This window comes from Hevea brasiliensis, chromosome 3 (assembly GCF_030052815.1).
Source record: "Hevea brasiliensis isolate MT/VB/25A 57/8 chromosome 3, ASM3005281v1, whole genome shotgun sequence".
Lineage (NCBI taxonomy): Eukaryota > Viridiplantae > Streptophyta > Magnoliopsida > Malpighiales > Euphorbiaceae > Hevea > Hevea brasiliensis.
Genome location: NC_079495.1, coordinates 101,642,627 through 101,670,494, shown reverse-complemented (window position 1 = coordinate 101,670,494; position 27,868 = coordinate 101,642,627). Strand labels below are relative to the sequence as shown.

Sequence of the window (27,868 nt, the reverse complement as noted above, 5' to 3'; positions counted from 1 at the left end):
TATATGTAGCACAGCTCATACAGCCGATCTTTCATATAAAAAAATGAAAATTTTATTATTTAGTTTTATATTTTAATTAAATTAATTATTTAATTTTTTAAATAATATATTAATTAGTATTTATATTTTTTGTAATTTTAGACTTCATTTATTTCAAAAAAAATAATTTATATAGAATGAAAAATATTTTTTTAAAAAATTATTTTTTATGAAAATATTTTTTATTATTTAATTATAATGTTAAATTAATGATATATATTTATATTATATATGTATAATATTTTTATATTTTAATAAAATTATTAAAATTTGAAGAATAAAAATAACTTTCTGTTTTTTAAATGAGGATGTTATTTTTTTAAAAAATTACTTGATTTTTCTTTTAATTGAAAAAATATTTTTTATTAATTTATTTTTTTAATATCTAAATCCTAAAAAATATAAAAAAAATTTGTGAAATAAACATAGCTTAATTTTTTAATTTCTTCATTAGTTTAAATCAAATTTTCTAATAGAAATTACCTTTGAGGACAAAATAATTTAACTGTATAATTTGTTCTTCAAAGTATAAGGATTAATGAAATTCACAATAATATTTAAAATATAAAAAAAATATCAAAGAAATTAAAGAGTCAACGAAATGAAAATAAAAATATAGTGAATATTTAATGTATTTTTAAACAAAATGATTAAATAACTAAATAAAAATGTGGTCAACGAAAAAAAAAACCCGGCGACCCGATTAGGGAACAGCTACACACGGGAAGCCCGTTACTAGGGACCGATCCCCCACTATAAAATATGGTAAAAAAATGTATTTTTTAATTTCTATCTAATCTCCTTTCTTCCAATAAAACTCAAATCTTCCCCCACAAATTGAAATTTTTGATTTTGGGTTTTGGATTCTCCAACCAAAAACCCTACAAAACCATTCAGTTCTCATCCTTGCTTATCGAAGCAGAAGATCTTTGTCGACAGAGAGAGCATCGTCAACGGAGAGGTGTTTTCGCTACAAATTTACGAGGTTCGAAACTTCGATCTTCCTTATTAGATTATGCTCATTGATTGTTCATCTCTAGTGTTCTAAAATCCGCCTTTAATATATATGAATTCTTTCTTCCTGAAAATTTTCTGCATAATTGATTATTCCAGGAAGAAAATATATCCTTAAATGGGTATTTAGGCGATAGATTTGATTTCTCCTCCGTTTTTCGAGTAGTGTGCTTTTTTTTTTTTTTTTGAATTAGTCAAGAGACGAACATGAGTCGTCACCATCACCATCACCATCATGGAGATAGCCCATACGACGATCCCTTCTTGGCGTGTTGTTGCTGTCCTTGCTTCCTTGTATCTTCCATATTTAGGGGAATTGGAGGATGCTTATACGCTGCTTGTTACCCTTTTTTGAGGTGCTTCGGATTGGACGAGATGGGAGACCACCATCACCACCACCACCACCATTTCCATTGATCCTAAGGTTATAAGATTTGATCACCCGCTGGTGCAGGCTCTTTTGTTTAGTTTTCCATTTCCATAAATTCTTTCAATTGGAAAGAAAATTCCAAAGACTATTTTCGTTGCATGCAAAAGAACAATATGTAGTATGTAATAGAATTTTTCTATGACTCAGAGAGTTCGAGATGAACTTTCATTATCTGGGTTCCATTTTACAGCATCTCATTCATTTATCCTGACGTTTCGCCATTTATTTTATGGGTAAATTATTATTAGGTACCTGTAATTTTATTAAAATTAATTACTTGGTTCTATTTCTTAAAACCCAATTAAAAGGTCTGTATTTTGTAAATCAAAATAATTAGTCATTTTGTTGGATTTTTGGTCAAAGAATATACAAGTCAATTTGTTTTAGCATAGTACAATATAAATATTAAAAACAAGAACAATATAAATTTTAAAGGTTAAAATAAGTTTATTAACTTTTATTTTTATAAAAGGACCAGAAAGTTTGATTTTGCAAACGTGTATAAAAAAATAAAGACTAAATATTTAATTTTTGACAACTTATAAGATCTCATAGTAATTTACTCTTATTTAGGCTTTTAAACTTTAGCCAAATATTTTAATTATTAATTTAATATTAAACTTTCACATTAATTTTAAAATCAATAATTAGTTTAATTGAATTATTTTATTAATAAAAATAATTTAAATATTTATATATATTATTAATATTAGCTAATTCTTTTATTTTTTAATAAAAATTATTTAATTAATTTTGGTATTTTAAAAAATTATAATTACATTTATTTTGAATATATTATTTTTTCATATATTATGTGTAAAAATTTATTATTTTATTTTTTTTAGTAAATTTAAAATAAAATAATAAAAAAATAAGTAAAAGTACAAGCATAAAGGAAAAAATTAAAAATTAAAATAATAGTGTTAGATATATTATTCATTTATTATATTTTATTGATTAATAAAATTAAAAAATATAATTAAAATTGATAATAAATAAAAAAATTTGAATCGCTTTTATAAATCAATGAGATTTTAATTAAATTCATTACTAAAATTGAAAATAATTAAAAATGTTTATAATCAAATTAACAAAATTAAAGATTTTAATTAAAATTGATAATTGATAAAAAAGTTTTACTTTTTTTTTATATTTAGCCTAAAATAAGCGACTATTTATATGAAGGGAAATTTAATTTGATCATCTTAATTCCTATCACTTCTTTCCAATTGGATTGAATTGTAGATCCCATGCATTAATCCTTTCATTATTTTTCTTAACTTTTTTCCCTTTCTTGACAAGAAAATGATGGATTTTTTTTTTAAGGAAAATATGGTAAAATATCGTGTGATTTTCCCTTTTTATTATTTAAAGCTTGAAATTTTCTTCATGTGATTTTAATATTCCATTTTAACGTTTTTTCTATGCTAACATGTATTTAGCATTTTGATTACTATATATGTTATTTTAGCATATTAAAAATTTTTATGGGCCTGTATTTTCTACAAGTTCTTATGGGCCTCGTGATGAGAAAGCCCATCGCAGGTCCACGTGTACTATCACTTCTCTTAAGAGCACGTGGATTCCATGCAGAAATATCGCTATAATGGGTCCTACATTTTCATCTGATGCAATCTGAGCCGTCAAATGGTTACTGACATAGAAATCAAAAATCCTTAGTGTTATGTGTTATCTCTCGATCCGCCAGAAAGGACTGTTAATTAATTATTAATTATCAACCACTAGGAGACAGGTCGTTAACTACATACTCCACGAAAGAAGCCAATGCTTTGTAGTTTGTAGAACTAATAAGAAAAAGCCCTCTAAAGTGATTCTCTGTTGAGAATTCAGCGCAAGACCCAGAAACTTTGACCCCAATAAAAGATTTTCCCCTGATCAAAGTTTTCGTATTTCCTATCTGGGTTTTTGAATTATCGAGCTTTTATCTATTTAGAAGAGCTCGTTTCATTGAATTTGACGCTTTCACCTTTGTCTTTTTCTCATTTCTTAATCTTTAAGATTCCGTTAATATTTATACCAATTGATTATTTCATTGTTCGCGTTTTTCGAGGCAGAGGCGTTAAAACTAACTTAGGCCTTTTTATTCCTTCGATTGGTTGCGTTTGATCGGAAGAGAGAGTTAGCTTAGTGCAAGGATGAGGGAAAAGCTAGGTTTTTTCCTCTGTGTTTGGCTTTTGTTGTGTGGGTCTTGTTTTGGTAGGTTTGTTGTAGAGAAGAACAGCTTGAAAGTTACTTCGCCAGATTCAGTGAAGGGGGTGTATGAATGTGCTATTGGGAATTTTGGGGTTCCTCAGTATGGAGGGACTTTAGTTGGGACTGTTGTTTATCCAAAAGCCAATCAGAAGGCGTGCAAGGGATTCGATGAGGTTGATATCTCCTTCAAATCAAGGCCTGGAGGTCTACCCACTTTCCTTCTTGCCGATCGAGGAGGTGAGCATATCCAATTTCGTATTTGACGGTTATGCTAAAAGTTTAAATCTTTCTACATATGGATAGATGTGTGATTCTTTTTTTTGTTTTTTTTTTTCCCAGGAGATGTGTGATTCTTTTGTATAGCCTTTTTTGGGATTTTGTAGTTCTATGTTATCTGCGCTCATAAGTTAATTTGCTCTGATTTATTTGATTTTCAGCGGTAGTGTAATTAGGCCATATATGACATGTTATAAGTTAGTGTTTAATTATGCGGCCATTCAGTTGACTGCTAGACCCTCAAATCTCTTCTAAGAAATTTTCTAGAAAATTGTCTTAATTTTTCAATTCTAAGAGGAAGGAAGTATTTAGCTAAATATTCTTCTACTTTAAATTTGAGTACTGATTTTTCCCTCATTTTGGTGTTCTGTTCATGAAATTTACTGCCTTGATATTCTCTTCCTAAATGTGAAATTTTTACCTCAATTGAGGTTCAAAGTACCTTAAGTATACATGATATAATGAAAGTTGCAAAGTGATTTTGATGAAATTATGGTTGTAATAAATGTGTGAAATGAACTTAAGATAGTTGTAATACCCATTATGTTAATAGTTGTAACGGTGGCAAATCTGTAAGGCTGACATTATTGGTTATATTGCAAAGAAAATTTTCTTAAGATATTATGAAAAATGTTAACAAAGAAAAATGCATTAAAAATGTTTTGACATCATCAATTAGGAGGAGAAAAAAAGACAGAGAGCCGATTGTTCTCTCAACGAGATGCTAAATGTCAATTCACCTCTTTTGTGTTATTCTTATTTCACTCTGTTCTTGTTTTCACTAATAGATGCAAAATTATCATGTTCTAGTGATTTAAGTAAAATTCAACTTCCATTTAATGTTTTCATTGATCGGTTTAAATATAACCAGTTCTACTACATTAACATAGGAATGGAATGGCTCATCCTATTGTACACCTCATTTCTTTCTCTTTGATTACACTGCAACATATCAAACATGACACAATTGTATGACCTTTCATCATTGCATGGACTCTGGGCGGTCTGCTGTAGTTGATATTCCAGGGCACCAGCTATTTATTTGGATGAGGGCATCCCTGGAATTAATTAAATTGTTATTGGCTGCTTTTAAATGTATCTTCTCATATTTCTGAAATATCTGTCTTTGTAGATTGTTACTTCACCCTGAAGGCCTGGAATGCACAGAATGGTGGAGCAGCTGCTATTCTGGTTTCAGATGACAAGGATGAACCATTGATTACAATGGACAGCCCTGAAGAAGAAAATGCAGATGCTGATTATCTGCAAAAGATCAACATTCCATCAGCCCTTATCAGTATGTCCTTGGGAGACAGTATCAAGAAGGCTTTGTCTGCTGGGGAGATGGTTAACATAAATCTTGATTGGACAGAGGCTCTTCCACATCCTGATGAACGTGTTGAATATGAGTTCTGGACAAATAGCAATGATGAGTGTGGACCAAAGTGTGACAGCCAGATGGAGTTTATTAGGAATTTCAAAGGTGCAGCTCAGATACTTGAACAGAAGGGTTACACTCAATTCACCCCACACTACATAACATGGTATTGCCCAGAAGCATTCATTCTGAGCAAACAATGCAAATCCCAGTGCATAAACCACGGTAGGTACTGTGCTCCAGATCCTGAGCAGGACTTTAGTATAGGATATGATGGAAAAGATGTCGTGGTTCAAAATCTGCGTCAAGCTTGCTTTTTTAAAGTGGCCAATGAGAGTGGAAAGCCATGGCTTTGGTGGGATTATGTCACTGACTTTGCAATCCGTTGTCCAATGAAAGACAAGAAATACACTAAAGAATGTGCAGATAAAGTCATCCAATCTCTTGGTAGGTCATTGGTCCCATCATTTAGTGGATGTTAATGTATCATTTAGTAATTGTTGTGAAAATACTTTTTTTTTCTTTTATGTGGGAAAGGAGGGGAGGAGATTTTTTTTTTTTTGTTTTTTTGGGGTGAGGGGGCACGGCGGGCTCTATGTCATTTTTCCCAAAGATTTTCTATGACTTTTTCAATATCTGTTACTGATTATTATTATTATTATTATTATTATTGTTGTTGTTGTTGTTGTTGTTGTTGTTGTTGTTGTTGTTGTTGTTGTTTTGTAGCATTTTAGTTAGATTTTCAGACTCTTGTGCAATGGTGATGCTGAATAACCTTTGAGATCTCACCATGAGCTTATCTGTTCTGAATATTTGATTGAACTTTTTAAAGTTTACTGACACCAGAGGGCCATGCATGATGCATGATACTGCTATAATTTTCATACTTTGTTGATGTTATTTATTTCTCATTACTAATTATTTCAACTTTTTGTCCTTGCTGATAGATGACAAATTTTCCTTATTCTTATTTGTGCTAAAAATTGCATGATTTTCTATTTTATCCAATGCCTGGTTGCATGTTGTACTTGATAAGAAAAGTGCAGTTATTTGATTTATTACTGAATTATTGACTTATGATGCATACTACGACCACGCAAGCTTCTGAATTAGAATGTAATATTTGTTTTTCTCATTTTACATTAGGTGTTGACCTCAAGAAGATAGACAAGTGTATAGGTGACACTGAGGCAGATGTGGAAAACCCAGTTCTAAAAGCTGAACAAGATGCCCAGGTTACACTTAGAAGATCTGTCTTTCTTTGTGAAGATAAGTTTGATTCTTTTGGGTACTGTTTTAATCTTTGTATATTTGGGCTTAATGATTCTGACTTCAGATTGGGAAAGGCTCTCGTGGTGATGTGACTATACTACCAACTCTTGTCGTTAACAACAGACAGTATAGAGGTTTGAAGCAGATATATAAGCTGTTCTAGTTATCTATTTAATTGCATGAATTTGCAATTGTGATCTGTCCTTGTTGCTGGTTTCAGGTAACTTGGATAGAGGGCCAGTTCTTAAGGCTATTTGTGCAGGTTTCAAAGAGACCACAGAGCCAGCCATATGTTTAAGTGGAGGTTATTATCTCTTGGACTTTGATCTTACAATTGAGTTTAATTTTGTAATATGTTTATAAATGCAAGGAGTTGGCAGTTGATACCTGTGCTATTTCAGTGTGGCAAAGGATTCTCCCATTTTCTTCCAACACATCAGAAGTATTACATTGCCGTGTATCCCTTTAACAGTTGCCTTCCTATTTGGAATGTTTTAGGTCAACTAATTTGTAGAGCAGACATAAAATGTAACAGCTGATTTGTGGGATGGAGATTTTTGTACAAATGGTTTTAATTGTTTCATTTTGAATGATTATTTGCAGACATAGAAACCAATGAGTGTTTGGAGAACAATGGTGGGTGCTGGCAGGACAATGCTGCTAACCTTACTGCATGCAAGGTATATAGATATCTCAAACACTGGCATTTATTATGCTCGGGGGATTTGTTAATACCACCTTTTTTTTTATTTTTTGGTTTGGGCCTTCTGTGTTGTAGGATACTTTTCGGGGAAGAGTATGTGAATGCCCTGTGGTACGTGGAATGAAGTTTGTTGGTGATGGTTATACCCGTTGTGAAGGTAAATGCTTTTAATGCAGTTAAAACTTAAAATTTGACTTAGAAGTGCATGGAACCTTCAAATCACATAACCTGCAAGGAGTGACATGGCAAAAGGGCCTTTAGTACATGCTGTGCCCTTTATCGAAAGTGTGGGGTGCTATGGGTGTTTTCACTGCAGATTTTAAGGTTTTATCTATATGTTTTGGAAGTTAAATACTCGAGTCCTTTTATGAATACAAGCTTAGCTGAAAAACTTCCATCATATGATGAATTTCTTTTCCTTTCTTTCTTTCTAAAGACATAGGAAACTACTGGCTTTAGCCACTGGGTTATGGAATTCTTAAGATAGAACTTGATAGAACATTCACACACAACTCTTTTGAGTACATGGGTTTGCTATATATGTTATTCAAAATTTTCAAGCTTTTATAATCACACGTACACCTGAGAATCATATGTGTTTCATTTCCATACATATAATGTTTGCTTGTTTGATTCAACAGCTTCAGATTCTTTACGTTGTGAAATTAACAATGGTGGATGCTGGAAGAAAGCCCAAGATGGCAGGACTTTTTCTGCTTGTGTTGTAAGTGGTCCAGCTTGAATATGATGTACTACTTTACATCCCTCGCTCACTTAGAAGGATCATTTAATAGTTCCTCTCATTTTTTTAGGAGGATCATTCACAAGGTTGCAAGTGTCCTCCAGGATTCAAGGGTGATGGGGTCAACTCCTGCGAGGGTACTCTTTTCTCCACTTGGTTTCTAAACTTGCTGTTATAACCATCATACTATTTGGTGTGAGAGTTTCTGCACCAATCCAAATTATACACATAATACTATTTGGTGTGAGAGTTTCTGCACCAATCCAGTGATAACACATTTTTTGGTACAAGTACTAGAACAGTAACAAAATTCCCATTTCAAGTTTATGAAAGCATGTTTCATACACACGCACTTGGTTTCTTCTTGGATCCACCTGTTTGGCCTATTCAATATTCATATCACTAAATTTCTTGACAAACTTAAAAAAAATAATAAAAAAAATGCTTTGAGGAAGTATAGCCTTCTTTTGCATATTTTAAATTTTCTTGATATTTTTAAATAGCACAAATAGGTTCTCAGTTATCTGGGAGCAGGACACTGGTACTTAAATATCACGTGTAAATTTTGGTGAAATGACATAGATAATAAGACACTTGCCTATGGGACTATATACTGATTGACTTCAAATCTTTCAACTTGTGGCTGTGTTTCAGATGTGGATGAATGCAAAGAGAAGACAGCCTGCCAATGTCCAGAATGCAAATGCAAGAATATATGGGGCAGTTATGAGTGCAGCTGTGGTAGTGGTTTATTGTACATGCGAGAACATGACATATGCATAAGTGAGTATTCTCAGTGCAATTTCATTACTCTTGTTTATAAATCATTCTGGAAAACTCTTGGCAACCAATAGAAATTAATCATTCTTGTTACTTGTGCAACTAAAAATCTGCTGGACATGTGCTCACTAATATCGTGTATTTTGCACCTCCTTTGTGGATCGTGTGATTCTAACTTCAAACTATGGCAGAAATTTTTCTTATTATATTTGGTTGCTTTGGATGTAAGTGCATGGTTATTAGAGTATACAATTGCATTATTTTATGTTTTGATTTCGTTTTCTGTTGTCTATGCTTCTTTCCTTATCTTCTGAATACTACTTCTTTTTTCATTCTTGATGAAGATAGATCTCCTCTATTAATTAAGCATACTCATTTAGTTTTTATTGGAAAATTTTTACTAGAAGTGTTCCTCACACCTGACGCCTTTTATAATATGCTGCTAATGGATATGCCATTTGACAATATGGTTATCTTGGATAGAACCCATCTAAATGTTCTAATTTTATGTTACGTTGGAGTTAGGAGTCCTTTTTTACTGGTCTGTTTTGATCTTTGATGTTACTTGGTTATTGCTAATAAAAAGTTGTTTCTCTTTTGTGTGCCACACTGAATCTTTATTGTAATAATTCAGGTAAAGATGCCAACACAGAAGTCGGTTGGAGCTTTGTTTGGATTATTATTCTTGGCTTGGCTGCTGCTGGAGTTGCTGGATATGCTATCTACAAGTACAGAATCCGGGTATGATGCATATTACATCCTTTTTAAAAAAAATTCTAATTATTTGGCATCATAATTTTCCAACTGTCAACGTTATGATCAACTCAATGGCATGAAATGATGAAAGAGTCCCACTCCTTTGTTCCGCTTCCTTTTGGGGTGGGTGGGAAAAATTGGACCATACTCTGGGGTAGTTGACGGTGAGAATCTATCAAGCATGTGATTGTTGTTGTGAATTAGATTTGGGGTGGCATTGAATCGATTTTTGAGGATTCTTTTCCCCAGTTTCAGATAAATTGAATTAATATTTTAAATTTATAAGTAGACATGCATACCTTAAATATAGCAACAGTACTGAATTTCATTTATTATGAAACTGTTTTCCAGGGATACATGGATTCAGAGATACGGGCTATCATGGCGCAATACATGCCCTTGGATAATCAAGGAGATATTCCTGTACACCATGCTCCCGGCAGCGACATCTGATGGAAGAAGATAACAATGTTCAAATTCTGAGGTGCTTTAGTAGCTTATTTAATCAGCGATTACATGGTAGTTTTTATCATGTAGCCTGTCACACTTGTATGTAAATTTAAGTTATATATAAGTGGCACGCATAATTCCAGGACCACTGTAAATTTCCCATCTGATGTAAACCAGAATAATGGTTCAGGATTTGCGCAGCTTTTCAGTTCAATTTTGGTGCCATGTAACATCGTTTCATGCTGCTTTACTTTTACATACCCCCACTGGTTCTGGCTGTGCTTAGCTTCTGCATTGCTTGGTTTTGAGTCAGATTCTCCACATTAGTTATAATGATTAATATATGTAATTGATTTTATTGTAATTAATTATGTAACAATAAATTATAAGCTATGTTCAAAAATCTTTTATAATCTTTATTTTTATATTAATATTAAATTGATTCATAATTAAATTTTTTTTTATTTTAATGATAAAAAATGAAATTACTTGAAAATTAGATGTTAATATTCAAATTTAATTGTTGGAATTTGACTCACAGTGAGAAAATGTCTTGATTAATATTCATTATTTATTTTATATTAATTAATATAACTAACTTCTCAATGAACAAGAAATTAGCAATTGATTTGGAGAATTTACAATTATACATCGATCCTTTGCCACGTGTTTTTGTTCCTTGACATTTTTTGGTTTCACTCTTTGCTTGGTGGTCCACTTGGTTTTTTTTTTTTTTATCCCTTGTCCTATATGTTTTTGCACGCACTCCAAATTAAAAACGATGCCGTCCACAATTTTTTTTTTTTGTTTGTCATTGCCTCCCATCTGGCGGCATGTTAACTGTACATTCTTATCGTCTCTCAGAAAGAGGCAGGAATCCTTTCGCTGCTAAGAGAAGGTTATGTGCCCTGCGTGGCCGAGGGGGTTTTTTTTTGTTTTTTCTATTTTTAATATTTAATTAGATATTTTAGAGACTGTTCGTCCTTTCCTTTTGGTGCAATTAGATGCAAATCTCTTAGTTATTGTCTGCTCCCCTGGTAAATGGCTGGGGCAAAACCTACCGTTAGCTGATGGGAAAGGTTATTCAGTTTATTTTTTGCTTGGTATTTATATTGGAATTGGACTGTAAAGAGAGTTGCAATTAAATCTTTAGCTTTGGGTGCTCTTTGATTAAATCAGCTTATAGAGATGGATTTATTATCATTTACCGATGTCCTTTTTCTAAAATTCATGGTTTTTATTCTCTTAGTGTCCTTTTTCTATTTATAATATTTAATTAAATATTTTAAAAACTTTTCATTCTTTCCATTTGGTTCATTAGATGTGAGATCTCAATTATGCAAAGTCCTCTGCCAAAGCAGACTATCTGGTTCGTTGTATGGATTTCGGCTAGTATAATATAATATAAAATTAGTGAAAAAAAATAATTTTGATTATCTTATAATAAGAAACTAAACATCGTTATTATTGAAGATACCTAATCTCATCGTACTGCTATGATTTCAAAGGATACTTGAATCAAGTTGGACTCCCAAACTGGTACACATTGAGCAATCGCTGCATGGCCCTCTATTTACCACATCCTATATTTGATCAGTTTCAATTGAACATTTCAGCGGTTACATGGTCAATACCGACTAAACTCAACTAGACACACAGCAATGACCGTATTACTCTCCATAATCCCATTCAAAACTTAATCAAAAGCTTCCAACGAACATAATAGCCTTCAGGTATACGTTCACCTTCACTTACAAAACTATCAATTCCATAGCACAAAGTTCAAGGAGTTAATACTTTTTATTTTTTAAGTAACCGATGCACTATTTTTTAGTGCATTGCCCATTTCAACGTAACCATCAGACCCTTCGAAAAATAATTTTGTATTAATTCCTCTCAAAGAACACTATAAAAATGAAAAATCCACCATTATTATAGCAAATTCTAAATCAGATTTAATACTTTATTGTGTTGGCAACTTTGAAACCGAAATTTAATCCGGTTTAGTAACAACTATTACAACAGTAATGAAAATAACAATAATAATTATTAGAAAACTATTGGCCTTGTGGAGCAAGGAGTTTCTGCATTTACTTCCTAGTAATTAACAGCCAAAAACTGGATTAAGCAACCTTCGAAGAAATGAACACCTACAGTATATAAATGCAAAAACATCATCAATTTTAGGCCCACATTTCTGGAAATATCCATCACATTATTCTAACTCTTTTTCCACGTCCCAATACACAAACAACCTTTCCATATTCTAATGCTCCAAAACCACTCTATATTCTCACACTGTTCTTCAAAGCTACCATAATCTTCTAGCCTTTCATCTGGAGGGAGAACAGAGATGTCAATTCGACTGCGCTGAAATAGGGAAACATAGAATACCAATTTATGATATTGTTTTGTTCAGAGCCTGTTATTTACAGCTAGTTGAGCAATTCTTACCTTTTCATACAGGAAAAGGAGGAAGTGTTGTTCTCTTCCCTTTTCCTATTCTTTTTCTTTATTGTTATTTTTGTGGTGTTTTGTGACGAAAGATTACAGTGTTTATATACATAGGGCCCAGTCCAGGTTTGGACTGAAACCAAACAAACCCAGACTTGACTGAAACTGTCTTGAATTAAATCAGGTCACATCAAAGCCGGATTTTTCACCTTTTTTCTTTTTTTTTTTTTAAATTGTTCATTAAATTTGATCAAATTAGATGAAACAAAACCAAGACAGAACCGAACTGCACCCAAGTCTATTTACACGTATGTGTACATGTGAATCCAACTAACCTGGAACAAATGCATCAATTTTCAGCCCCTTGTCCCATGTCTGATCCTTTGTTCAGCTTACCATTCACTATTATTCTATATAGAAAGAATGCAACCACTGCACCACTGCAAAGGAAAGCTAGGTATCAGATACCCAAACTAACATATTTTAAAACAAGCCATTGTGAACATGTAATTGCAATAACATTATGATTCTATTTGGCAAACATACACAAACACACGCATGCACACTGAATAAGTCAAAATTTATTGATCACAAAATTGAATAAATATGAATGAGTTCTATTTATTAGAGAACAAAAAATCCATCACAAAAACAATTTCTGCAACCCCAACTTTATGTTGGATGCCCGATGAGTGCAAATTCTAGATCATCTTCCTCTTACAACCCTGATCTAAAACCTCCTGCACCTTAAGTCCTCGTCAAACCCTATAACCAGACAAGGTATAGCTATTTTTAATTCATACTTCATCCTACTTCTATAAGCCACACTTTCCATCAGCAATCCAAACACCAAACAAGAGCTTCGCTGTTTGAAGGTAGTAAATTGAATACAAGAATACAAAAGTTAAGAAACATGAGAACATTATGAACCTGATGACGGTTGAGAATAAGGTCAAAAAAGAAGCTTTCTGCCAAGAAGGAAAGAAAGAAACAGAGGTTAAAAGAAACTACTGTGCCACAAATATATCAAGTACCAAAGGAAACAAATAATAGAATTAATTATGAAGAAATCTTACCCGAGACAGCAACAGTAACTCCCTAAGAAAGATTATAGCCGTTATTCCTGTAGACAAAAGAAAACAGTAACAGAACTTTTAGTCAAATCTATAATAAAAGAAATAAAAATAAATGAGATACAGAGATCACTGAAACAAATAAAAATATAATACCAAGCCAAGCTTAATTTTAGTTCAAACTAGAAAACATGATAATCAGTCTCAGATCCAAGCGTAAAATTACCTAACTGTAGATGATAATACACATACTCTGGTAATCATGTAATGATCCTAAATAATAGCTATTCTTCCATGTGCGAAAAGGAGTTCCAAGGGAAGCAGATAATCACAAAAGAGACAAATATAGTTGCCCTACCTCCATAACACCAGAAACTTGTAAGAGATTCGTAATGTAAATAAATACACAAAAGACCTAAAAACCTACATAGAAAAACCTAATTATTAGACAATTACTACAGCTATGCATAAACACATTGCATCCTTTTAAATTCATGACTTAATGCTGGACATCCTGTATTGCGAAGCTGTGAAGGGATATAAACATCTAATTCTATTTTTAGGGCCATTCTAAGCATTAGTCAGAATTTTCATTGGCGCTTCAGGCATTTTTTTCTACTGACAGAACATGTTAATAACATTAACCACCTTTTAACTTAAGACATGTATAATCAAATGGCAAATGCAAGGCATTCAAAAACCTATCACAAAATATATGACAGATGATCAAACAAAACTAGTCTATCCAAGCAGAAACAGTTTAGAAGCCAGTCATCAGTCATCAAAAACGCAAATAATAGCCCAAATGTTTTCTCCTTCATGTCTTAAAATAGAAACAAGCCATTTTCTAACCTGCCTCTCCTTTCAAGATTGAAGTAGGTGGTTGCACTTCTTTTTTGTATGATTTTAAACTCAATACACTTAAAGCCAAAAGAGCACCACCAAGAATGATACCAAACCTAACAGCAGAAATGCTGCCCGTCAACATAAAGGAAAGGAAGCCACCAACGGAAAGAAAGAAACCTGCAGAGCGAAAAGAACGCCATGAAAAATACTGAATTAATTTGAGGGGAAAACAAATCAAAGATCCCTATATTTTTCATTTTAAAGTTAGACTTAGAGCAGCATCTCCACAGAAGAGATTGGATATGGCCGTAAGACTCAACCAGATGGGACTCGGTCTGCTAGCCCAGGCCATTCCACATCTACATCAGATATATAGAACGTCTAATGACTTCCAATTCCTCACAAACGAGTAATCATAAATTAGCAAGCCCAGTATAAGTAGATATTAGAATATGTTCTTCATACCATAAGGTATTCCAACATGGAAGTCACGAATTTGAGAAAAATCATCAGCCAGATCATCAGTTGCGGAAGCCAACGTTTCCACAACCTCCTTCACTGGTTCAGGAGAATTCTCAGCAGCTACTGAGAGAAATTCTTTACCGTCCTCACTCACCTCCTTTGCTAACACAGCCAGATCACTTTTAGCCTTGTCTGCTTGAATTTTTAACTGCTCCGATGTTTCTTTCAAAATGACCATTGCTTTCTTGGAGTATACCTCGTATGCTTCTTGCGAGACACTTTGCACCTTCAAGGCTTGTTCTTTGAAAGAAGCCAGAGTCTCTTTCCAAGCTTCTTGTGATTCTTCAGCCCCCAATTCAACACCATTGTTTTCCTTCTCCACTTCAATTTCTGAATGCTTCTAAAAATTTAATTCAAAACACAAAAAATACTTTAACAAAACAATAGAAAAATTATGGGGAAAATAACGTAAATTCTAGCTAAAAATGCTTATTCATAAGAGTTGAGTAACAAGCTGGTTGCACCACAATTTAATTTTAATATTTTGGGTCCAAAGGAACCCAAGGGGCTCGCACGTTTAATCGAGTAAAATCAATTTTGCGCCGATACACAAGTTCATTATGCAATACTGTTGCTTCCACACAATTTCAGTCCAAAGTCAAAACAATACCCTTTTCCCCCAAAACAATTTGATGAACTCCCTGAAATTTCAAAAGGGCTAATGTAATTTCACGCACAAAAAAGTATACATATAAGCAAATAACGGAAGTTTGAGAATACCGATTCTTCGTGGGAGGCAGCAAATGCAACAATCGGTCGGCTCCACGAATTCCTTCGCTCCAGAGAAGGAAAGCCAATCCGAAGACCTTTATAAGTAAAAACTGCAGGAGCCTCAATCGAGACTTTGTAACCCCTCGATTTAACCAAAGGTGAAGGACCACCCAAGGCCTTAGTAGAAGATAAAGAAGCCCTCTTTAACCGCAAATAGTTAGGGTTTCGAATAGCTAACAATTCCACTGCAACAGTCATTCTGTTTCTTCTTCCACAGAGAAAGCCAATAAGTGAGAAAGAGAGAAAAGAAGCGAAGTTCACGAGAGGAGAGAGTTTAGGGCTTCAGTTTATTAAAATGCCATAGGTTCTGCTAAATGGCGCCGGATGGGTAATGTGCGCACGGCTAACTCTTTGGCTTTTCCGCTTGCCTGGGAAGTGGAGTAGAGGAGGAGAGGAACCTTGTAATGCTTTGTTGACACGTAAGCTTGGGAGCCCACTGAATCCTTATTGATGGTGTTGGTTCGCTATACGTATCAAATCAAACCTTATTTGACTTCTAATAAATCACTAGTAAAATTTGAGACTTGAAAGTTCAATTAATTTCATGTCCATCCAATTTTATCGTTCATTTTGGAATTCAATCTAAAAGAAAATATTTAAATACGGCTTTATTCTATATATATATATATAATTATTTCCTTTCAAATATATATTATTATAAGCATTAATACTCTTTTTAAGGTCACTCTACTTACTCTCTGTTTTGGAGAAAGTAGAGTATAGTAAGATTTTATAAAGTAAAGTTTTTCATAATTTTCAGATATTTATAAGCATTAATACTCTTTTTAAGGTCACTCTACTTACTCTCCGTTTTGGAGAAAGTAGAGTATAGTAAGATTTTATAAAGTAAAGTTTTTCATAATTTTCAGATATTTATAATTTTTTAGTATTTGGAATGAATGAGAGTTTTTTAAAGTATTTGAAAATTTTAAAGAGAAAACCTCCTTAACCCACCAAATTGGTGGGTTGGAAAATGAAGATTTTTGGAGGTTTTTAAAAACTTCTAAAAACTATACTTTAAAAAAAAATTTATCATCCTAAAGAAAAGTTTAAGGTTTTTAAACCTTGAAAAACTTCAATTACTTTAAAAAAACTCCTTCTCAAACAAAGGGTTAATGTAGCAATTTTTTTCTCCCTCTAGTTCTCTAGAGAGAAAATTTTCTCTCAATTTTTCATGGTTTTTGTCCTTCAATTCTCTCAATTTAGTCAAATTTATTTAGTGTTTCAATTGGCTTTAAGGGCAAGGGAAGACTCTCCTCTCCGGCCTAGATTTGGATACCCTCCCCACTATGAGTTTGTTTGTTCATAGTTTTAGGTTTTGAGAAGCCAATCTTGAAGCTTAGTTGTCAAGGGAGACATGCAGATGTCTGGGTTTGAACATAAAAATAGGTTGCTACAACTATGTAGGTTAATGGTATATGGGTCTAGAAACTACTGCTTCTTGGTGGGAGAGGGTTGAGCTTGGTATAGAAATCAATTCCTCCAGGGTTTTTGCCCCTTTCCCTGTCTGCTTGAGGCTAATCCCGTGGCTAAAAGAGATTGAGAGGCTAGTGAGTAAAACCATGTCACTCTCCTAACATTGTTACGGTGTTGTTTAGTGATGACCAGAGGTCCGACATCGGCTTTGGAGAGAGCTCTAGAGGTCTTTAGGTGGTTTGCATATACTTTTTAAGCCTATGACCACTGGAGTCTTTGTCTTCCATATCATCGTTCATGCTTGATGTAGAAAGGCGAGTGGCAACACTGAGATGAAGTGACAGATTTAGTTCTCCTTCTCCCTAGGGCTTATAGGTGGGTACGGGCTAGGTTTGTTACTGTATTGGTTGGTTTCTAAGCTTGTTTTGAACCTCTAGTATTTTTATATTTCTTGTAACACCCCTAATTCTTAAAATTTTATTATTTTTGGGTAAATATTGATATTTTATTTTATTTGAATTTTAAGAAATTATTTGAAATTTTTCGGATTTTAGAAATCGGGTTCGATTTTTCGAAAATATAAACTTTGATGATTTTTGAAAATTAATTTAAAGACCACGTGGTAAAACTAAAAATATATTTGTAGTCTACATATTTTTCTGAGTTTTCTAGAATTTTTTTCAGAATTTTTGGGCCTCGTTTTCGATCCCAAGGCAGAATAAAAATTTAAAATTTTTTATTTCGAATCGAACCGGCTGAATCGAACCGGACCGGATCGGACCGATCGAATCAGACCGGCTCCTTCTTCTTCTTCTCTTTTTCTTCCGCGCATCTCGACCTTCCTCTCCTTCTCTCCCATTTTCTCTCTCCTCCCTCCTCCCTGCGCGCGCCGCCTCCTCGCACCCCACCCGACTGGCCCAGTCCCACCACCACGGCCAGAGTCCGAACGCCGAAAAGGCGCGGCGACGCACGCGCAAGCACGCCGCTTCGTCTTCCCGGCCGAAATCTGGCCGATCCGGCCACCAATCGGACCTGATCTTGTGTCTAAATCCATCTACTCGTCGAGAGCTTTCCATAAACACCAAGAACACCGAAATCCATCGAGCGGTTTGTCCAATTTTTGCCTGGGAAGTTTTAGCCCATTTTGACTTTTGGACTAGATTTCTCGCAAACTGTGAACCCCACGAGAAAACCGAGAGTACCAGAGCTCTCCACTCGTCGAGAGCTTCGCGGCAATATAAATTTCAAAATTTTTCGACACCGTTTTTCGGTGGGTCCCACAGAACTTCGCAGTATTTTTTCGAGCATTAAATGAGCTTAGAAAATTCTCAAAAATTTATGTACTAACCCCCGTGTTGTGGGCTTCGTGTAGGTATCTTCAATTCATAGAAATTTGACAGTTGTCTGGGTCTGTGAATTTCAGGCCAAACAGACCGGTTACCGAAAAAGTCCCCGGATTGAATCGAGATTTTGGCTACCCCACCATTATCAAATGTCCCGAGCGCGTCCTCGAAGTCGGAATCGGCATAGGTAAACGCGAACCTTACTTTTTCGCAATTTTCTAATGCTTAAATGAGATTAAAAATCCGTAAAATATTCGTGGTAGCTCAGAAAATTATGATTCTTTTTGCAATAGCCTAGTAATATTGTTAAGGACTGCGGGGCAAAGTTTTAGAATTTTTAGAGCTTATTTGGGCAGTTTTTGCAAAATGATCAAATATAAGGACTAAACTGTAAATTTACATATTGTGATTGATAACTGTTTGGATGGGCCCAGGAGGGGCTGTGTAATATGATTGAGTTGTGGATATATGGATTGTGAATATAAAAGTGCGTTTTGAGCCCTTTTGCAGGTTGGGTAGGTCCTAGGTATAGGGGAGACTCTGCCGAATTTTCGGCACGACTTAGGACGTATTTGGTCTTTTTTTTATTTGTATTGAGTCAGTTGTATTAAATAATTGTAATGTAATTGTCATGTGAGCCAGGACAGCCTTCTTCCTCCCCCCAGCTGCCACAGTGATTGCTGTCAAGTTTGTGAGTAAAATATTAATTTTAATTGTAATTTCGATATTATTATATGTTCAAGCATGCCCATGCATCACTTATATGCATATATCTATGTAGTTAAACTCAAGGCACGATTTATGTTGCATTCATAACTGTTAAAGTGCCATAGATGTTGTTGTGGTAATTTGGAGCAGTGTGCGTGCGTTGGCGTGCGTGTGATGTGGTGTGGACTATGGATAGGACGGGTAGACACGGCTTGAGATCTTCGCTAGGACCCGGTCCTTCGGGGGTAGTCACGGCTTGAGTTCTTCGCTGGGACCCCGAATTGGTATATTAAGCGAAAGTCCGGCTTGAGTTCTTCGCTAGCACAGGTTGGATTTAAGAGAGCTGTATAGGGGATCAGCTCCCATATATTATGATTGATATTACTGGGTGTGTGAGTGCTCCAAATTACCTTTTTGCTGTTATGATATGAATTTATTGCTGATGTTGCATTTCACTCTACAGGGTGCATTAGTTTTAGATAGTTATAGAGATTATGGTTAAAATTGATTTTTATTCTCTGAGTCGAACGCTCACTCCTGTTTAATATTTTTTCAGGCCACAGGAAGATATTTTTGAGGTTAACCTGCTTTTCTCCCTCGCAGGTCATCTATTTATGTTTGTGCAATTCTATAAACTTCTAGAATTTCAGCATGTATTAGAAATATTTATTTGATTGGGTCTGTAATATTATTATCATGTTGGACCTGTAGACGCATAACTTTATGCATGTTTGATGAGCTGGATGAGGGAGCTGAGCTCCCATTTATTTTATGATGATATAAGTATGTGGAGGGTGAGCTGAGCTCCCCAGTTGATTATTTATTGTGTTTACAGGTTGGGTGAGTGAAAAAAAACTCCCCGTTGAAAGGTCCATTTTATGGCCGGACTCTGTCCGGTTGATTTCTTGAAATTGGGCCCAAATGGGCCTTAGAGTTGGATTAATGAATAGATAGGCTTACTATGGGCCTCGGGGGCTTTAGGCTGGCCCAGGTCCTAGTGTCGGTCCGGCCCATGGGTTGGGTCGTGACATTTCTATAACCATTTATTGTAATTAGGGGTGAGTAGATTTCGATCTAAATCGAAAGTTCAAACCAAATCAAGTCAATTCAGTTCAATCGGTTCAGTTTTAAAATTCAATCAGTTCAATCTGGTTTATAAAATTTAATAATTTTGTTTAATCGGTTCGGTTCGGTTATTTTTATAAAAAAAATTGAACCTAATAAATAAATAAATAAATAAATATATATATATATATATATATCTCTATGAAACCCCAAAATTTTTTAGTTCTGATTTCTAAGTTTTTTTTTTTAATGTTTTTGTTATTGAGATTTAATGTTGAAAATATGAAATCTTACAAAATTCGATTTGATCGATTTAAAACCAAACCGAACTAATATTTATCAGTTTGATTTGGTTCGGTTCCCTCTTAGTTATCGGTTTGATTCAATTTTCAAAATTCTTAATTTTTGATTTTCAGTTTTATTGGTTCGGTTCAGTTTAGAACAGAACCGACCGTTTGCACACTCCTACTTGTAATCTTGCCCTTGGTAATGCAAAATATTTGCATGTTTTAAAAAAAAAGAAAAAAAATTTAACATCCGTTGTTGCATTTGTATATACTTATTGTACATATTTATATTTTAACTTTTTAATAAGTAATTAAAAAATTAATTTGTAACACCCCAAAATTTTAAATTTTATGAGCATTTTTGGTATTTTAATTTTATTTAAATTTTAGGAATTTTTTTGAGATTTTTCGGATTTTAAAAATCGGGTTCGATTTTTCGAAAATATAAACTTTGATGATTTTTAAAAATTAATTTAAAGACCACGTGGCAAAACTAAAAATATATTTGGAGTCTACGTATTTTTCTGAGTTTTCTGAAATTTTTTTGAAATTTTTGGACCTCGTTTTCGGTCTCGAGGCAGAGTAAATATTTAAAATTTTGTATCTTGAATCGGACCGGCCGAATCGAATCAGACCGGATCGGACTGGTCAAATCGGACCGGCCTTTTTCTTTTTCTTCTTCCCTTCCCCGCGCGCGTCGACCTCTCTCCCTTCTCTCTCTCTTTTCTCTCTCCTCCTGCCCCTGCCGTCGGCCAGCCACCTCCCCCTGCCTCCCCACCACGCCGGCGCGACCCTGACCTCCCGGCCGGCCGCCGCCCCAAACGGCCGGAAAACGCGCGCGAAACGCCCTCCCCTGCGCGCGCAACGTTTCGACTTCCCCGGCCAAAATCCGGCCGATCCGGCCACCAATTGGACTGGGTCTTGTGTCTAAAATCATCTACTCGACGAGAACTTTCCATAGACACCAAGAACACCGAAATCCATCAAGCAGTTTGTCCAATTTTTGCTCGGGAAGTTTTAGCCCATTTCGACTTTTGGGCTAGATTTCTCACAAACCGTGAACCCCACGAGAAAACCGAGAGTACCAGCGCGCTCCACTCGTCGAGAGCTTCGCGGCGACATAAATTTCAAATTTTTCCGACACCATTTTTCAGTGGGTCCCACGGAACTTCGCAGTATTTTTCCGTGCATTAAATGAGCTTAGAAAATTCTGAAAAATTTATGTGCTAACCCCCATGTTATGGGCTTCGTGTAGGTATCTTCAATTCGCGGAAATTCAACAGTTGTCCGGGTTTGTGAATTTCCGGCCAGACAGACCCGTTACCGGAAAAGTCTCCGAATTGGATCGAGGTTTTGGCTATCCCCCCATTGTCAGACGTCCCGAGCGCATCCCCGAAGTCAGAATCGGCAAAGGTAAACCCGAACCTTGCTTTTTCGTAATTTTCTAGTGCTTAAATAGGATTAAAAATCCATAAAATATTCGTGGTAGCTTAGAAAATTATGATTCTTTTTGCAATAGCCTAGTAATATTGCTAAGGACCGCGGGGCAAAGTTTTAGAATTTTTAGAACTTGTTTGGGCAGTTTTTGCAAAAATGATCAATTATAAGGACTAAATTAAAATTTTACATATTGTGATGGATGACTGATTTGATGGGCCCAGGAGGGGCTGTGTGATGTGATTGAGTTGTGGATATATGGATTGTGAGTATAGAAGTGTGTTTTGAGCCCTTGTGCAGGTTGGGTAGGTCCTAGGTATAGGGGAGACTCTGCCGGATTTTCGATACGACTTAGGACGTAATTGGTCTTTTCTTGATTTGTATTGAGTCATTTGTATTAAATAAATATAATGTAATTGTCAGGTGAGCCGGGACAGCCTTCTTCCTCCGCCCAGCCGCCACAGTGACCGTTGTTAAGTCTGTGAGTAAAATATTAATTTTAATTGTAATTTCGATATTATTATATGTTCAAGCATGCCCATGCATCACTTATATGCATATATCTATGTAGATAAACTCTAGGCACGATTTATGTTGCATTCATAACTGTTAGCGTGCCATGGATGTTGTTGTGGTAATTTGGAGCAGTGTGCGTGCGTTGGCGTGCGTGTGATGTGGCGTGGACTATTGATAGGACGGGTAGACACGGCTTGAGATCTTCGCTGGGACCCGGTCCTTCGGGGTAGACACGGCTTGAGTTCTTCGCTAGGACCCCGATTTGGTTATTAAGTGGAAGTCCGAGCTGAGTTCTTCGCTGGCACCAGGTTGGATTTAAGAGAGCTGTATAGGGGATCAGCTCCCATATATTATGATTGATATTATTGGGTGTGTAAGTGCTCCAAATTACCTTTTTACTGTTATGATGTGAAAATATTGTTGATGTTGCATTTCATTCCACAGGTTGCATTAGTTTTAGATAGTTATAGAGATTATGGTTAAAATTGATATTTTACTCTCTGAGTCGAACGCTCACTCCTGTTCAATATTTTTCCAGGCCACAGGAGGATATTTTTTAGGTTAACCTTCTTTCTTCCTCGCAGGTCGATTATTAATGTTTGTATAAACTTGTTAAATCTTAGAATTTCCGCATGTGTTAGAAATGTTTATTTGATTTGGGTCTGTAACCTAAATTATTATTTTAGACCTGTAAACTTAATATTCTATGCATGTTTGATGGATTGGATGAGGGAGCTGAGCTCCCATTTATTTTTATGCTGATGAGTATGTGGAGGGTGAGCTGAGCTCCCCAATTGAGTATTTATTGTGTTTACAAGTCGGGTGAGTCGAAAACTCCCCGTTGGAAATTCCATTTTATGGCCGGACTCTGTCCGTTTGGTTTCTTGAATTTGGACCCAAATGGGCCTTAGAGTTGGGATTAATGAACAATTAGGCTTACTACGGGCCTCGGGGGCTTTAGGCCGGCCCAGGTCCTAGTGCCGGTCCGGCCCATAGGTTGGGTAGTGACAAATGTGGTATCAGAGCTTAGGCTCCAGATTCTTAGGGAATAATTGTCTAAGTGTTGAGAAGAGTCTACTAGGAGTCACATGCGGAAAAATAGGGTCCACATTCGTCTTGCATTGTCATCTTTGCTTCTAGTTTCTGCTCCATATATTGTGTATAAATATGTGTCTATAGAGCTGTGTAATGTGCAGTTTTGAATTTTGTGGGCTAATGCTGCTGAATTTCAGGAAAATGCGTAGAAGCAGGAGAGCTGCCACTGCACCAGAACCAGATGTGCCTGACGAGGTGTCAGCACAGGATGAGGCGCCTGCCCCTAGGAGGCGGAGTAGGAGGCCTAGAGCTGCTCAAGTAGAAGAGCAGCTGCCACCAGTACAGGATCAGTCTTTTATGGCACAGGGTCCCATGGACCCCATGGCAGCTACTCTAGCTGGTCTGCAGAGAACCATCGATATGATGGCGCAGTATATGGTCCACCCTCCACAGCAGCAGCAGTCCACCGCACTAAGAGGAGAACCTTACAAACAGATCATAAATTTTAAGAAGTTGGTGCGCAGCAGTCCACCGCACCAAGAGGAGAACCTTACAAACAGATCATAAATTTTAAGAAGTTGGTGCCTGGTACTTATGATGTGTCAGACGATGCATATCGGTTTTTGGATTCTATGAGACGGCGAGAGCAGTGCGATTGACTGATAGAAGACTAATAGAGTGTATGCAGCATGTCATGGGGCCTATGCCTAGACAATGGATGAATGACTACATATTACCTCGGATGGAGGGTTTGTCGTGGGCTCAGTTTGTGGAACTGTTTATCAATCGGTTTGTGCCAGAAAGCTTCAGAGATCAGAAACAGTGGGCCTTTGAGGCCTTAAGATAGAATGGCAGGTCTGTAGATGAATATGCTACAGAATTTCTGGAATTGAGCAGATATGCCCCTACAGCAGTAGCTACAGAAACTATGAAGGTGAAGAGATTCCTAAAGGGGCTTGACAGGAGGTATGCAAACTTGGCCATGATGTCGTCGATCTTTTGACGTGGTTGTTGATCGAGCAGACAGATAGAGATTTGCTATCCGTGGATGACAATGGAAGGAAAAGAAAAGCGAGGCAGAGGTTCTTCAGGTGTTCCCCACATGGCTACTACAGACAGTGGTGGCCAAACTAATTACAGAGGAAGAAGCAAGAATAAGAGAAGTGGTTTCAGACACAAATCCGAGGATCTGCACTGTGCGGATCCAGCGGTGGTAACGATTCAGAATGCAGCGATTGGTGCAGTTCAGATCCTCCTTGGCACGTTGTGCACAAGTGTGAAGAGGAGATTCAAGACCTTGTATGATGGGTTCAGGAGTATGCTTCAGGTGTGGCCAACCAGGTCACTTTGCTAGGGAATGCCCCGTGTTCAGCGAGCCACAGATGGGGTCACAAGGTTACATTGCAAATGTTCCTCGGCGATTGTATCCGGTGCTTCCAACATGGCGGCGATCGATTCGATGGCCACAGGCCGAGGACAAGGGGGACATGGATTTGGAGGCGGTCAGAGGTAGAAGTCGATGTCGTGGTTACGCCACTCAGGGTAGGGGTCAAGCTCAGGTTTTCACCCTGACCCACCAGGATGCTCAGGCTTCAAATGCAGTTGTGGCAGGTATTCTTTTGGTCTGTTCCTATGAAGCTCGTGTTTTGATAGATTCGGGTGCTACGCACTCATTTGTCTCCCCTGTGTTTGCCATGAGGTTGGGTAGAAACCCTACAACTTTATAGTGCCCTTTGTCGGTAGCTACCCCACTTAGTGACAACATAGATGTAGATATGGTTTTTCTGGGTAGTCCAGTGGTAGTGGATGGAAAGATCCTCCCAGCAGATTTGGTTCCTCTACCGGTAATGGATTTCGATGTAATTTTGGGGATAGATTGGTTGGCAACTCATCATGCCACCTTAGACTGCAGGAACAAAAAGGTGTATTTCCACATACCTGGTGTGGAAGAGTTTAGCTTTGATGGTGACAGGAGCGTGGCTCCATATAATTTGGTGTCAGCAATTAGCGCTAGAAAAATGTTGAGGCGTGGATGCCATGGGTATTTGGCATTGGTGAGAGATACATCTGTAGAAGGTGTCAGCATGGAAAATGTTCCTGTTGTCAGAGAATTTATGGATGTCTTCCCAGAGGAGCTTCCAGGGTTGCCACCAGGAAGGGAAATAGAGTTTTGTATTGATGTTGTGCTGGGTACAAACCCCATATCAATGCCGCCATACAGGATGACACTAGCATAATTGAAAGAGTTAAAGGAGCAACTACAGGAGCTATTGGACAAAGGTTTCATACGTCCGAGCACTTCACCCTGGGGTGCTCCTGTTCTATTTGTGAGAAAGAAGGATGGGTCATTGAGGTTGTGTATCGACTACAGACAGCTGAACAAGGTGACTGTGAAGAACAAGTATCCACTTCCTCAGATCGATGATTTGTTTGATCAGCTCCAAAGAGCTAGATTCTTTTCCAAGATAGACTTGCGATCAGGCTACCATCAGTTGAGAATCAGGAATGAGGACGTGTCCAAAACGGCATTCAGGACAAGATATGGTTATTATGAGTTCTTAGTGATGTCTTTTGGACTCACTAATGCACCAGCAGCCTTCATGGACTTGATGAACAGGGTGTTCAAGCCATTTTTGGACCGTTTTGTCATCGTATTCATAGATGACATTTTGGTATACTCTCAGACCGAGGAAGAGCATGTGTGGCACTTGAGGATGGTGTTGCAGACCTTGAGGGAGCACCAGCTATATGCCAAATTTTCAAAATGTGAATTTTGGCTAGAAAGCATCTCATTCTTGGGACACGTGGTTTCTAGTGACGGCATTCAAGTGGATCCCAAGAAAATTGAAGTCAGAATCGATTGGCTTAGGCCTACAACAGTCACTGAGGTGCGAAGTTTTCTGGGTCTAGCTGGCTACTATAGGCGTTTTGTGCAAAATTTCTCCAGGATAGCGGCTCCCCTAACTAAGTTGACCAGGAAGAATGTTCCATTCATTTGGACAGATGATTGTGAGGAGAGTTTCCAGAAGCTTAAGGAGTGTCTAACCACTGCCCCTGTGTTGACACTACCTATGAGTGGTGAAGGATACACCGTGTACTGTGACGCCTCCAGAGTTGGCCTAGGGTGTGTATTGATACAGAATGGAAAGGTAGTGGCTTATGCTTCAAGGCAGCTGAAGAGGCATGAACAGAACTACCCCACCCATGATTTGGAAATGGCGGCTGTAATCTTTGCACTAAAAATCTGGAGACACTACCTGTATGGTGAAGTGTGCGAGTTATACACCGACCATAAGAGTTTGAAGTACATCTTCCAACAGAGGGATTTAAACTTGAGACAGAGGAGATGGATGGAGCTTCAGAAGGACTATGATTGCACCATCCAGTACCACCCTGGGAAGGCTAATGTAGTGGCAGATGCATTGAGCAGAAAATCTTCTGGCAGTTTGGCACACATTTCAACAGAAAAGAGACCATTGATTCAAGAAGTACATGAGTTGATGGATCAAGGTTTAATCCTAGATCTTTCAGATGAGGGGGTATTGTTGGCTCATTTTTCAGTGAGGCCAGACTTGAGAGATAGAGTTAGAGTTTCCCAGCACAGAGACCAACAATTGATGAAGATCATAGAAAGAGTACAACAAGGTGAAGGTGGTGAGTTTGGATTTGCCAATGATGGCGCCCTAGTGCAAGGTTCTAGGATATGTGTGCCCGATGTGGACAACCTCAGGAATGAAATCATGCGAGAGGCACACTACACACTTTACAGTGTCCACCCAGGTTCCACCAAGATGTACCATGATGTGAAAGATAGCTACTGGTGGAATGGTATGAAGAGAGACATAGCAGACTTTGTGTCCAAGTGCTTGACTTGTCAGAAGGTGAAGTTTGAACACCAGAGACCGTCAGGGAAGCTACAAGAGCTCCCTATCCCAGAATGGAAGTGGGAAATGATTACCATGGATTTTGTGACTGGGTTGCCTCGTACCACGCGAGGATATGACTCGATATGGGTAATTGTAGACCGTCTAACCAAATCAGCTCACTTCTTGCCTGTGAAGACTACATATTCTGTGGCACAGTATGCCCGACTCTACATTCGAGAGATAGTCAGATTGCATGGAGTTCCAGCTTCCATAATATCTGACAGAGGGCCCCAGTTCACTTCTCGGTTTTAGAGAAAGTTGCAGGAGGCACTTGGCACACAATTAAACTTTAGTACGACTTTCCACCCTCAGATAGACGGACAGTCCGAAAGGACAATCCAAACACTGGAAGACATGCTTCGCATGAGTGTCTTGGATTTTGGAGGTCAATGGGATGATCAGCTAGCTTTGGTGG

General features: G+C 36.7%; 2 protein-coding genes and 1 long non-coding RNA gene across 5 annotated transcripts; 2 read left to right on the top strand and 1 right to left on the bottom strand.

The window, feature by feature from the left end:
* The first annotated feature begins 726 nt into the window (after positions 1-726).
* On the top strand, positions 727-1,688 carry LOC110668719 (uncharacterized). Its single transcript, XR_002497576.2, has 2 exons — positions 727-1,024; positions 1,153-1,688. It is a non-coding gene; the product is annotated as an uncharacterized LOC110668719 (long non-coding RNA).
* A 1,554-nt stretch (positions 1,689-3,242) lies between these two features.
* LOC110668715 (vacuolar-sorting receptor 1) lies at positions 3,243-10,268 on the top strand. The gene is made up of 12 exons (XM_021830040.2): positions 3,243-3,934; positions 5,106-5,798; positions 6,498-6,586; positions 6,688-6,757; positions 6,844-6,927; positions 7,227-7,303; positions 7,402-7,483; positions 7,968-8,050; positions 8,139-8,205; positions 8,723-8,851; positions 9,483-9,589; positions 9,956-10,268. Exons 1-12 carry the CDS (start codon positions 3,640-3,642, stop codon positions 10,055-10,057), a joined length of 1,878 nt encoding a protein of 625 aa, XP_021685732.2. The 5' UTR covers positions 3,243-3,639; the 3' UTR covers positions 10,058-10,268.
* A 1,695-nt stretch (positions 10,269-11,963) lies between these two features.
* LOC110668746 (protein FATTY ACID EXPORT 3, chloroplastic) lies at positions 11,964-16,107 on the bottom strand. Of its 3 annotated transcripts, none has more exons than XM_021830107.2 (7): positions 15,670-16,107; positions 14,893-15,289; positions 14,434-14,604; positions 13,585-13,631; positions 13,439-13,476; positions 12,844-12,948; positions 11,964-12,424 (listed from the first exon to the last, which is right to left on the bottom strand). In XM_021830107.2, the coding sequence occupies exons 1-6, from the start codon at positions 15,916-15,918 to the stop codon at positions 12,858-12,860; spliced, it is 993 nt and encodes a 330-aa protein (XP_021685799.2). In that variant the 5' UTR covers positions 15,919-16,107; the 3' UTR covers positions 11,964-12,424; positions 12,844-12,857. The 3 variants fall into 3 exon arrangements, with proteins under 3 accessions (XP_021685799.2, XP_021685800.2, XP_021685801.2); XM_021830108.2 differs by having other exon boundaries at positions 11,964-12,390; XM_021830109.2 differs by having other exon boundaries at positions 14,893-15,286; positions 15,670-16,075.
* Between the last annotated feature and the right edge of the window lie 11,761 nt (positions 16,108-27,868).

Bases quoted from the DNA above. Each gene is read 5' to 3' on its own strand.
- LOC110668715 (XM_021830040.2), top strand. From the start codon at position 3,640: ATGAGGGAAAAGCTAGGTTTTTTCCTCTGTGTTTGGCTTTTGTTGTGT. The intron at 3,935-5,105 runs GTGAGCATATCC...CTGTCTTTGTAG, and splicing joins CCTTCTTGCCGATCGAGGAG to ATTGTTACTTCACCCTGAAG. The intron at 8,206-8,722 runs GTACTCTTTTCT...GCTGTGTTTCAG, and splicing joins TGGGGTCAACTCCTGCGAGG to ATGTGGATGAATGCAAAGAG.
- LOC110668746 (XM_021830107.2), bottom strand. From the start codon at position 15,918: ATGACTGTTGCAGTGGAATTGTTAGCTATTCGAAACCCTAACTATTTG. The intron at 15,290-15,669 runs GTATTCTCAAAC...TTAAATTTTTAG, and splicing joins CTGCCTCCCACGAAGAATCG to AAGCATTCAGAAATTGAAGT. The intron at 13,632-14,433 runs GTTAGAAAATGG...TTTTGTCTACAG, and splicing joins AATCTTGAAAGGAGAGGCAG to GAATAACGGCTATAATCTTT.